General features: G+C 43.4%; 1 protein-coding gene across 1 annotated transcript; it reads left to right on the top strand.

Annotated features, from left to right (window-relative positions):
* The first annotated feature begins 661 nt into the window (after positions 1 to 661).
* Positions 662 to 12,226, top strand: LOC133029404 (uncharacterized). The gene is made up of 2 exons (XM_061101895.1): positions 662 to 2,023; positions 10,753 to 12,226. The coding sequence occupies exons 1-2, from the start codon at positions 663 to 665 to the stop codon at positions 10,853 to 10,855; spliced, it is 1,464 nt and encodes a 487-aa protein (XP_060957878.1). The 5' UTR covers position 662; the 3' UTR covers positions 10,856 to 12,226.
* Positions 12,227 to 12,706: the final 480 nt, after the last annotated feature.

Genomic DNA, 12,706 nt, shown 5'->3' with positions numbered 1-12,706 from the left:
CGCCAGGCGGACTACCAGGAGTCAGGGCAACTCCGTAGGGTCGAACCAAGGACAGGGAGCTCAGTTTCCCCCACCTGCTAGGGGCCGAGGTAGAGGTCCCCGAGGCAGGGCTCGTGGCCGGGGTGATGAAAACCCGCCACAGGCTGCCCAGGCTCCCCCAGCCGATCAGGGAGCCCCGAATTGGGAGTTGCGGTTTGCGGAGATGCAAGCCCGGATATAAGAACAAGACCTCGAGATTCAGAGGTTGAGACAGCAGGGTGCTCCTGCAGTTCCTGTGCCCATAGTTCCAGTGGCACCTGCCCTGCCGCCTGTGCCGAGATAGTGGTGGCGGCCCATAGATTGGAACCATTGTATGAGCGGTTCGGAAGCAAGCACCTCCGGTATTCCCGGGAGGTCCCGACGTGATGAAAGCCGAGCGGTGGGCGACGGTGATTACCGAATCCCGAATTTCATGGGTGTCACCGGTAACGACAGAGTGGTGTGCGCCACGTTTCAGTTCCAGGAGGACGCCCTGGTATGGTGGGACATGGTGTCTCAGATCCATGACGTCGCCACCATGACCTGGGAAAGGTTCCAGGAACTCTTTAATGCGAAATACTACAATGAGGCGGTCAGAAGCGCCAAGAGGAAAGAGTTCGTTCACACGACCCGGGCGGGAGAACATGAGCGTCACTGAGTATACTACTCAGTTTGACCGGTTGGCGAGGTTAGCCTCGGGAATTGTGCCGACCGACTTCAGCAAGAAGGAGAAGTATCTGGACGGGTTGAATCCCAAGATCAGGCATGACCTGATGATCACCACCGACGACAGCACCACCTATGCTCAGATGGTGGAGAAGGCACTGCGAGCTGAGGGCGCAGTGGGGTGCATGTCAGAATCAGCCAGTACTCCGGTTAGTGGCGGGGCTCCTACCCCTCCTGCATCAGGCTATAGCAGGGGGAGTAGTGGTTCGGCCATTGATCAGAGGAAGAGGGCACCCACTGCTTCCGGCGGCTCGAGTCAGAACAAGAGGTTCCGGGGGAACCAGAACAGAGGGAGTCGTCCTGGTGGTACTGAGACCAGATTCTCCTATCCCGAGTGCCCTAGCTGCAAGAGGCATCATCGGGGTGAGTGCAAAGGTCAGGGATGCTTTCATTGTGGCATGCCCGGACACTTCAAGAGGGAATGTCCCCAGCTCCGGCCAGAGGCACCGAGAGCTCCAGCGATACCCACTCCAGCCAGGGTGTTCGCTATCACGCAGGCTGATGCAGATGCCAGCCCATCAGTTGTCACAGGTCAGCTTTTTATTAACAACTCGCTATATTCAGTGCTGTTTGATTCTGGGGCTACACATTCTTATGTGGCGGCCAGAGTCTTTAGTAAATTGGGTAGACCCTATGATAGATATGAATCAGGGTTTGGAACCCTGTTACCTGGCGGAGAATTGGTTATCTCCAATAGGTGGATTAGGTCTATGCCGATCAGGATAGATGGTAGAGAGTTAAGCGCTGATCTGATAGAGATGAGCTTAGTCGAATTTGATATTATTTTAGGAATGGATTTCCTATCTAAATATTCGGCGAGCATTGATTGTAAAAGGAAGATGGTGGTCTTCCAAACGGGAAGTGAAGAACCGTTTGTATTTGTGGGTTCAGTTCAGGGATCTCGGATCCCGGTGATCTCGGCTATGTCAGCGAGAGAATTGTTGCACGGCGGGTGCTTAGGGTTTCTGGCCGTGGTGGTAGACACCACTCGGCCAGACACCATTCGGCCAGAGGACATCAGAGTGGTTCGGGAATTTTTGGACGTATTTCCCGAAGAACTTCCAGGGTTACCACCTCAGCGGGAGATTGATTTTGTGATTGACTTGGCACCAGGGGTGGATCCGGTTTCCAAAGCCCCATATAGAATGGCTCCAGCTGAACTTAAGGAATTAAAGATTCAGCTCCAAGGGTTGCTTGACATAGGGTTCATTCGGCCCAGTGTGTCACCCTGGGGAGCCCCGGTTTTGTTCGTCAAGAAGAAGGATGGATCTATGAGGATGTGCATCGACTACAGGGAATTGAACAAGCTGACGGTGAAGAATAAATATCCATTACCTAGGATCGATGACTTGTTCGATCAGCTTCAGGGGAAGACAGTCTTTTCTAAGATTGATCTCCGTTCGGGTTATCATCAGTTGAGGATCCGAGAGGAGGACATTCCAAAGACGGCTTTCCGCACTAGGTATGGACATTACGAGTTCCTGGTTATGTCATTCGGACTAACCAATGCTCCTGCAGCATTCATGGACCTGATGAATAGAGTATTCAAGGATTTCCTCGATATCTGTGTGATTGTGTTTATCGACGACATCCTCGTGTACTCTCAATCAGAAGAGGAGCATGAGTTACATCTTCAGATGGTACTGCAACGACTTCGAGAACATAAGCTCTACGCCAAGTTCAAGAAATGTGAGTTCTGGTTGTCTCAGGTGTCCTTCCTAGGGCACATTGTGAGTAAAGATGGGATCAAGGTGGATCCCGGGAAGATTGAATCCGTCAGGGATTGGCCGAGACCGAAGACAGTGACAGAGATCAGAAGCTTCTTGGGATTAGCTGGGTACTACCGTAGGTTCGTGGAGGGGTTCTCCAAAATCTCAATGCCCCTAACCGAGCTTACAAAGAAGAATCAGCGGTTTATCTGGTCAGATAAATGTGAAGCTAGTTTTCAGGAGCTGAAACAGAGATTGATTACTGCTCCGGTATTAGCTTTGCCTTCGGACGAGGAGAAGTTCGTAGTCTACTGTGACGCATCCAAACAGGGTTTGGGGTGTGTATTGATGCAAGCCGATCGGGTTATCGCTTATGCCTCCCGTCAGTTAAAGGATTATGAACAGCGATACCCGACTCATGATTTAGAATTGGCCGCAGTGGTGTTTGCACTGAAGATTTGGCGGCATTACCTTTACGGGGAGAAGTGTGAGATCTATACCGACCATAAAAGTCTCAAGTATTTCTTTACTCAGAAAGATTTGAACATGAGACAAAGGCGTTGGTTGGAATTAGTGAAGGATTACGATTGTGAGATCCTCTATCATCCCGGAAAAGCCAATGTAGTGGCCGATGCCCTGAGCAGAAAGGGTCCCGGGCAAGTAGCTAGCATGGTTCAGATCTCACCTCAGCTAGCTGAGGATATGGTTAGATCCAGCATTGAGTTTGTGGTAGGTCAGCTTCACAACTTGACGCTGCAATCTGATCTATTAGAAAGAATAAAAGTCACTCAGATATTTTAATACTAGGAAAATATTTTATCATTAAGTTGGTCCAAAATTAATTAAAATAAATAATTAATTTACAACTTAAAATATTTTCCTAATTAAATATTAGAAAATATAATTAGTACTGGAAATAATTATCTAGAATATATATCATTAACTAAGTGTTTTTCTAAAATTCGAAAAAAATTCTAATTTATGTTGTTATAGAAAAAATCTTAAATATCCAACTTAAATGTTTTTCAAATAAATTTAATTAAATATCAAAATAAAATTGTAACCACCTAATTTGAAAAATATTCCATTTTAAGTTGATCTATATTTAAAAAAAAAAACAACTTAAAAAATATTTTAAGAATCTTCAATAACCAATTCCTATAATTCCTCAACTTAATTTTGAAATTCAAAAGATATTCAAATTTAAGTTGATAAATAAAATTAGTTAGAAATAACTAATTTACAACTTAAATAGGAATATTTAATGAAATAATTAAAATAAGCTTCAGAAAGAATCTAGTTAGTTATAATTCTATATTTAATTAAATACAAGAAAAATACATATAGTTTATCTAGAAATAATTTCATTAAACTAAGCGTGTTTTTTTAAATTAATTTCAAAATATACGAATGAAAAATAATTCCATTTATTTTAAAATTAATTATGTTGCAAATCAATTTTATTAGGTTAAACTAATTTAATTAACCTAATACAGTTATCCAAATCAGGCAAATGGGCCTTCGAAGTTGGGGTTGTTCATGTGAGGGAGAGCTGGGTTCAGTATGTCGTACCCACTTCTATTGGCCCCCTAACTCTCACACAAGGCCCAAAAGAGAGGAATGTAACCTTAAAATGAAGAACTGTTATTAATTGAATAGGCCCAAAAATCTAAATGGGCCTAAATAAAATCTATCATGGTGTGATATTTTATTTAGCAACTAGTTCATCTTAATTAAAATACTAAATGAACAACCTATATGCATCTAAACGTAAAGTAAACATATAGGGTCACACAAGCAAACAGATTTGGATGGATCCTATCATGTTACTAGGTCATACACAGATGAAAGAAGAATGTAAAATTTACTTGTTACAAATTATTTACTTGACCTATTAACAATTGAACCATGGGTTAAAATCAGATCATTGGATCTATCAATAAGTTAACAATGGCAATTTAGATCAAGCAATAATAGGTTTTATAAAACTTACACACAAGCTAAAACGCATACTCCTCCAAGAAGTTGAATATGATAGTTGCATGTAGGATTTATTTAATTTTAAATTAATTAATTTATTAAATAAAATTTCAAAAATAAATAAATAATAATAAAAAAATACTTTCGGTTTTTTTAAAAAAATTAAATAAATAAAAAAATTTAAAATTAAACCTACAATTTTTGAAAAATTAGGTATCAACTAACCTAAATATCATTTCAAAAAAAAAATTGCCTACTCAAAATACAAAACTACACAAAAAAATTGAAGTTAATTCCATGAAATAGCATGAAAAATCGAAGAAAACGAAAAAAAATTGTAAGTGGTACGGATGCATACTGTCCACACGCACACGAGGGGCATGCTGACCGAGAAGACACGGCGCAAGAGGCTGCATGCAGCCTCTCCGCGCGCGCATCCCAATCGTCTTCTGATAGTCCGCCTACAGACCGAGAAAACTCAGACAAAACGTGTCTGAAGTCGCAGGCGTCCGAGGAAAGCAAGGGTTCTGTGCGCGTTCGGGTGTGTGATGCACCCCTGATATTTTTTGATTTTCAAAAATTCATAACTAATTAAAATAAAATCAAAATTAAGTTCTGTAAAAAAGTAAATTGCTTAATTTTTTCCAATCTATCCAATAAAAATAATTCCAGAAACGAAAACTCAATTATTTTTCATAAATTTCACAAGAATCAATCAATCATCATATGACACACAGATCAACATGAAACCATCCAAATAAACACATATCATTGTTTTAATTCATATTTCATGAAAGTAAATCATTACCATGGCTCTGATACCAGTTGCTGGAAATATTTTACCATGATATAGATTTACTAACAAGTATGTTTCATTAACATCCTAATATGAATTCTAAAACAATGAAATAAACACATATAAAGTTTAGGAAACCTTACATTGGGTGCAGCGGAATATAATGACTCCTTCCGTTCAAATCTCTAGCCCTTGATTCCTTTCTGTAGCAGAGCATCACTAAGATCTGAACCTGGATCTCTTTCTCTCCTTCCATGAGCTTGATTCTCCTTCTTGTTGATTGGATTCTTCACAATCTTCCACACTATGATTGAGATACAAGATGTGTGTGGGCACTCACACATTCACTCAAGGTTCGAAAATTGAGAAGAAGAAAAGAGAGGGAAGTGGCGACTTAGAATTTTCTCTGAAGGAATGAGATGCATCATCAATTTCCTGAAGCCATCACTACCTATTTATAGGTAACCACCTAGGTTTAGGTTAGAATTATTTGGCATTAAAATAATGAAAAAATAAATGATAAAAGCCTACACTAGTGGTCGGCCTGGGCTTTGGATATTGGGCCCCACTTATGCAATTTTGCTGTTTTATCATTTCTGCATCTCATTTTCTCAAAAACGCCAATTTTCAAATTCAACCATTTAAATCCCAATTCCAACTATTTAATAACTAAAATGTAACACCCTAACTAACTTAGGCGTATTACCTGATTTTTAAACGTACTGTGCAGCTCGTTGCTAATCAACGAGGTTTATGGAAAAACGTGATTAATTAAAATTTTGCTTTTTAATTAAACTTATAAAACCATATTACAAAAGACTCGGGATCCCGATTGTAAAAATATTTACAAAAAGTTTAACTGTTTAACTATTACATCAAAATAAAAGTCGTCTAACGACAGTTACAAAAATTCAGCCCTGCTGTCCCGAGGATCGTACGCTCCAGGCCTAACCGCCCCGACATGTACAATCTCATAAGCTCGCTCACGGTCCATCAGCTACAGCCTTGCCTTTACCTACACATGAACATAAACTGTGAGTCGACAGACTCAGTAAGAAAAGCATAATAATATCATACATAAAACTAACTACCGTGTCCAACACGATACTGAGTCCCGCTACTGCCATGTCCAACATGGTACTGAGCCACTACTGCCATGTCCAACATGGTACTGAGTTTTGAACGTTCATAGGGACGGTACTATTGACAAGTATCCTCCTGATCGGTCGAACCGGTCATACTCCGGCTGCTGGTCATACTCCAGCCTGTACCGACGGGATAGGTCAATAGTACGGAACCACCAACCAAATGTCAGCCTGATCGGTCGAACCGGTCATACTCCGGCTGCTCGTCATAGTCCAGCCTGTACCGACGTGACAGGGTTGGATGGTTCGAAGCCTATATACATAACTAATGTAATCTAGCAGGCTTCCAACATGCACGCTAAACATGTAATCTACATATGCATACTGTTATACTAATCTTACCTGGATTTCGATTTCAGGTGTGCCGGTCAACCTGACTGGAACTGAAGCTGAGTGGCGGATTACTGGCTCCTAAACCATAAAAATCACAACGCTATAAGTGACACGCTAAATCACTTCCCGGGGACTAAAACTTGGAACTAAAAGTTTCCCTATCGATAAAAAGCATGGCAATACCCCTAAAAACATAAAAACGAGGAAAACTAGGGTCCCTGAATTTTCCCCAACCGGTAGACCGGTTGCCCAACCGGAATTCCGGTTCTGGAAAATTCAGAACCCTCATCCGGAATTCCGGATGCACAACCGGAATTCCGGTTCCTCGCAGGCAGCCAACTAAAATTTTCATAACTCGACCAATTCAACCCCAATTGGTACCAAACTTTCCAGACCTGTTCTAAACACCCAAAAGAACAAATCTAAGGCCTCAAAACCACCCAGAAAACACATATACAAAAATCACCATTAAAGACCAAGCTTTGAGTTCCAAAACTCAAACTTGGTTAAATCCACTAACATGCAATTAAGCTAGATCAAACCTACATAAAAATGCATAACTAAGCCTCTGAAAACGAAAATAATCAACCACAGCAAGCAATTTACAGATTCAACATATATTTTCAAAATTCATGCTCTTGAACTAAAAAGACTTCAAAACTTGATTCTAAGTAATTATCATGCATAAACTAACTTTAAACTACTTAAAATAGCAAAGTAAATCCATAGAAAATAACAACCATTCACAACAGCAAGTATCACAACAATTCACATGCAACCATCACTTTTTACACAATTTTTTCAAGAAATTAATGAAGGAGAGACAAGAACCAACCTAGCTTGCAATGGACCTTAAGAGATGATGAATTAACAAGCCAAAATCAAAGGAGAAAACCCACTCCTTGCTGCTCAAAGCTTGGCCGAAAATGGAAGGGAAAGAAAGAGAGAGTTTCTTTTTGAAAATTCTATTTTTTTTGCTAAGTGTGTGAAAAATGAAATAAAAGCCATATAATTCCATTTTATTCAGCCAACAAATAAACAATTAAACATTTCTTTTTCATTAATAATTTCACTAGAAGACAAAATACTAATGGGGCAAAAAGACCATTTTGCCCCTCCACCATAAAATCACATAAATCATACTAAAGGGGTATTTTTGGGAAATTCTAAATTCCCGGCCATTCCCGACATTCCCAATGTCTAAAACCCGTCCCCAAACTACTAGCATACTAAGTTGTGATTTCTACTGAGCCAAACGCCGAGTTCTAAAATACCGGACACCGGAAATGCAAAATATAAAAACTACTGATGACATAATCATGCATTTCTGAATTCCATAAATAACAGTAATAAATTATTTAAATAGCTATAAATAATTTCATAATTAAACATAAACAACTGCTAATTTCCAAATTAACTAAGCGGGCTTTACAACTATTCCCCCCTTAAAAGGATTTCGTCCCCGAAATCTAACCTGAATAACTCTGGATATTGAACTCTCATATCTGACTCTAGCTCCCAGGTGGCTTCCTCCACCTTGCTGTTTCTCCAGAGAACCTTGACCAATGCTATGGTCTTATTCCGAAGGACTTTATCCTTTCTATCCAGGATCTGCACTGGCTGTTCCTCATAGGTCATGTCCGGCCGAGCCGAAGACTCTCATAACTGAGTATATGAGAGGGGTCTGAAACGTATTTTCTCAACATTGAGACATGGAATACGTTGTGCACTGCTGATAAGGCTGGAGGCAATGCTAACCGATATGCCACTTGACCTATCTTCTCGAGAATCTCGAAAGGTCCAGTAAATCTAGGGCATAACTTGCCTCTTTTCCCGAAACGTTTAATCCCCTTCATCGGAGATACCCGTAAAAACACATGTTCCCCTACTTGGAACTCAACATCTCTGCGTTTCGGATCTGCGTAACTCTTCTGTCTGCTCTGTGAGGCAAGCATTCTAGCTTTTATCTTTTCTATTGCCTCATTGGTCCGCTGAACTGACTCTGGACCTAGGTATTTCCTCTCCCCTGTCTCATCCTAGTGGATAGGGGATCTACATTTCCTACCGTACAATAGTTCATAGGGAGCCATCCCTATTGTACTCTGATAACTGTTGTTGTAAGAGAATTCTATCAACGGTAGATACTTACTCCATGAGCCCTCAAAGTCCATAACACAGGCTCTCAACATATCCTCCAATATCTGAATTGTCCTTTCGGACTGACCATCTGTCTGAGGATGGAATGCTGTACTGAATTTTAGCTTTGTACCCATTGCCCGTTGCAAACTTTGCCAAAATTTGGAGGTGAATTTCGGATCCCTCTCCGAAACTATAGACTTCGGTACCCCGTGAAGTCTCACTATCTCTCAGATGTACAGTTCTGCCAACTGATCCACTGTGAACGTTGTTCTAACCGGCAGAAAATGAGCAGATTTCGTAAATCGGTCCACCACTACCCAGATGGAATCATACATACCCGTGGTCCTAGGTAACCCGACCACAAAATCCATCGTAATATCCTCCCATTTCCATTCTGGTAGGGTTAGAGGCTGCAACAACCCTGCTGGTCTCTGATGTTCAGCCTTGATCTGCTGACAAGTGAGGCATCTCGATACGAATTCTACCAAATTCTTCTTCATACCGTTCCACCAGAAGTACGGTTTCAAATCTTGGTACATCTTGGTGGTGCCGGGATGCAGAGAATATGGAGTAGAATGAGCCTCCTCAAAGATCTCATTCTAAGTTCCGCATTGTTCGGAACACAAACCCTGGCTTTATACAAAAGCATCCCACTATCTGACACTGAAAAGTCCTTGGTTTGACCAGCCAACACCTCATCTCGGATCTTCACTAACTCTGGATCTGTCATCTGAGCGACTTTTATTCTTTCTAATAGATCAGATTGCAGCGTCAAGTTGTGAAGCTGACCTACCACAAACTCAATGCTGGATCTAACCATATCCTCTGCTAGCTGAGGTGAGATCTGAACCATGCTAGCTACTTGCCCGGGACCCTTTCTCGCTCGGGGCATCGGCCACTACATTGGCTTTTCCGGGATGATAGAGGATCTCACAATCATAATCCTTCACTAATTCCAACCAACGCCTTTGTCTCATGTTCAAATCTTTCTGAGTAAAGAAATACTTGAGACTTTTATGGTCGGTATAGATCTCACACTTCTCCCCGTACAGGTAATGCCGCCAAATCTTCAGTGGAAAAACCACTGCGGCCAATTCTAAATCATGAGTCGGGTATCGCTGTTCATAATCCTTTAACTGACGGGAGGCATAAGCGATAACCCGATCGGCTTGCATCAATACACACCCCAAACCCTGTTTGGATGCGTCACAGTAGACTACGAACTTCTCCTTGTCCGAAGGCAAAGCTAGTACCGGAGCAGTAATCAACCTCTGCTTCAGCTCCTGAAAGCTAGCTTCACATTTATCTGACCAGATAAATCGCTGATTCTTCTTTGTAAGCTCGGTTAGGGGCATTGAGATTTTGGAGAACCCCTCCACGAACCTACGGTAGTACCCAGCTAAACCCAAGAAGCTTCTGATCTCTGTCACTGTCTTCGGTCTCGGCCAATCCCTGACGGATTCAATCTTCCCGGGATCCACCTTGATCCCATCTTTACTCACAATGTGCCCTAGGAAGGACACCTGAGATAACCAGAACTCACATTTCTTGAACTTGGCATAAAGTCTATGTTCGCGAAGCCGTTGTAGTACCATCTGAAGATGTAACTCGTGCTCCTCTTCTGATTGAGAGTACACGAGGATGTCGTCGATAAACACAATCACACAGATATCGAGGAAATCCTTGAATACTCTATTCATCAGGTCCATGAATTCTGCAGGAGCATTGGTTAGTCCGAATGACATAACCAGAAATTCGTAGTGTCCATACCTAGTGCGGAAAGCCGTCTTCGGAATGTCCTCCTCTCGGATTCTCAACTGATGATAACCCGAACGGAGATCAATCTTAGAAAAGACCGTCTTCCCCTGAAGCTGATCGAACAAGTCATCGATCCTAGGTAATGGATATTTATTCTTCACCGTCAACTTGTTCAACTCTCTGTAGTCGATGCACATTCTCATAGATCCATCCTTCTTTTTGACGAACAAAACCGGGGCTCCCCAGGGTGACACACTGGGCCGAATGAACCCTATGTCAAGCAACCCTTGGAGCTGAATCTTTAATTCCTTAAGTTCAGCTGGAGCCATCCTATACGGGGCTTTGGAAACCGGTTCCACCCCTGGTGCCAAGTCAATCACGAAATCAATCTCCCGCTGAGGTGGTAACCCTGGAAGTTCTTCGGGAAAAACGTCCAAAAATTCCCGAACCACTCTGATGTCCTCTGGCCGAATGGTGTCTGGCCGAGTGGTGTCCACCACCACGGCCAGAAACCCTAAGCACCCGCCGTGCAACAATTCTCTCGCTGACATAGCCGAGATCACCGGGATCCGAGATCCCTGAACCGAACCAACAAATACAAACGGTTCTTCACTTTCCGGTTGGAAGACCACCATCTTCCTTTTACAGTCAATGCTCGCCGAATATTTAGATAGGAAATCCATTCCTAAAATAATATCGAATTCGACTAAGCTCATCTCTATCAGATCAACGCTTAACTCTCTACCATCTATCCTGATCGGCATAGACCTAATCCACCTATTGGAGATAACCGATTCTCCGCCAGGTAACAGGGTTCCAAACCCTGATTCATATCTATCAAAGGGTCTACCCAATTTACTAAAGACTCTGGCCGCCACATAAGAATGTGTAGCCCCAGAATCAAACAGCACTGAATATAGCGAGTTGTTAATAAAAAGCTGACCTGTGACAACTGATGGGCTGGCATCTGCATCAGCCTGCGTGATAGCGAACACCCTGGCTGGAGTGGGTATCGCTGGAGCTCTCGGTGCCTCTGGTCGGAGCTGGGGACATTCCCTCTTGAAGTGTCCGGGCATGCCACAATGAAAGCATCCCTGACCTTTGCATTCGCCCCGATGGTGCCTCTTGCAGCTAGGGCACTCGGGATAGGAGAATCGGGTCTCATTACCACCAGGACGACTCCCTCGGTTCTGGTTCCCCCGGAACCTCTTGTTCTGACTCGAGCCGCCGGAAGCAGTGGGTGCCCTCTTCCTCTGATCAATGGCCGAACCACTACTCCCCCTGCTATAGCCTGATGCAGGAGGGGTAGGAGCTCCGCCACTCACCGGAGTACTGGCTGATTCTGACATACACCCCACTGCGCCCTCAGCTCGCAGTGCCTTCTCCACCATCTGAGCATAGGTGGTGCTGTCGTCGGTGGTGATCATCAGGTCATGCCTGATCTTGGGATTCAACCCGTCCAGATACTTCTCCTTCTTACTGAAGTCGGTCGGCACAATTCCCGAGGCTAACCTCGCCAACCGATCAAACTGAGTAGTATACTCAGTGACGCTCATGTTCTCCCGCTGGGTCAGGTGAACGAACTCTTTCCTCTTGGCGCTTCTGACCGCCTCATTGTAGTATTTCGCATTAAAGAGTTCCTGGAACCTTTCCCAGGTCATGGTGGTGACATCATGAATCTGAGACACCATGTCTCACCATACCAGCGCGTCCTCCTGGAGCTGAAACGTGGCGCACACCACTCTGTCGTTACCGGTGACACCCATGAAATTCAGTATCTTGGTGATCACCGTCAGCCACTGCTCGGCTTTCATCACGTCCGGACCTCCCAGGAATACCGGAGGTGCTTGCTTCCGGAACCGCTCATACAATGGCTCCAATCTATGGGCCGCCACCACTATCTCGGCCTGGGCAGCAGGGGCAGGTGCCACTGGAACTATAGGCACTGGAACTGCAGGAGCACCCTGCTGTCTCAACCTCTGAATCTCGAGGTCTTGTTCTTCGATCCGGGCTTGCATCTCCGCAAACCGCAACTCCCAGTTCGGGGCTCCCTGATCGGCTGGGGGAGCCTGGGCAGCCTGTGGCAGATTCTCATCACCCCG

This window comes from Cannabis sativa, chromosome 1, assembly GCF_029168945.1.
Source record: "Cannabis sativa cultivar Pink pepper isolate KNU-18-1 chromosome 1, ASM2916894v1, whole genome shotgun sequence".
Taxonomy (NCBI): Eukaryota; Viridiplantae; Streptophyta; class Magnoliopsida; order Rosales; family Cannabaceae; genus Cannabis; species Cannabis sativa.
This window is presented reverse-complemented; position numbering and strand designations above follow the sequence as displayed.

Excerpts from the sequence above, each read along its gene's own strand:
- LOC133029404 (XM_061101895.1), top strand. The coding sequence starts at position 663 with ATGAGCGTCACTGAGTATACTACTCAGTTTGACCGGTTGGCGAGGTTA. Across the intron at positions 2,024-10,752 it reads AAGGATGGATCTATGAGGAT|ATTTATTCTTCACCGTCAAC; the intron begins GTGCATCGACTA and ends TAGGTAATGGAT.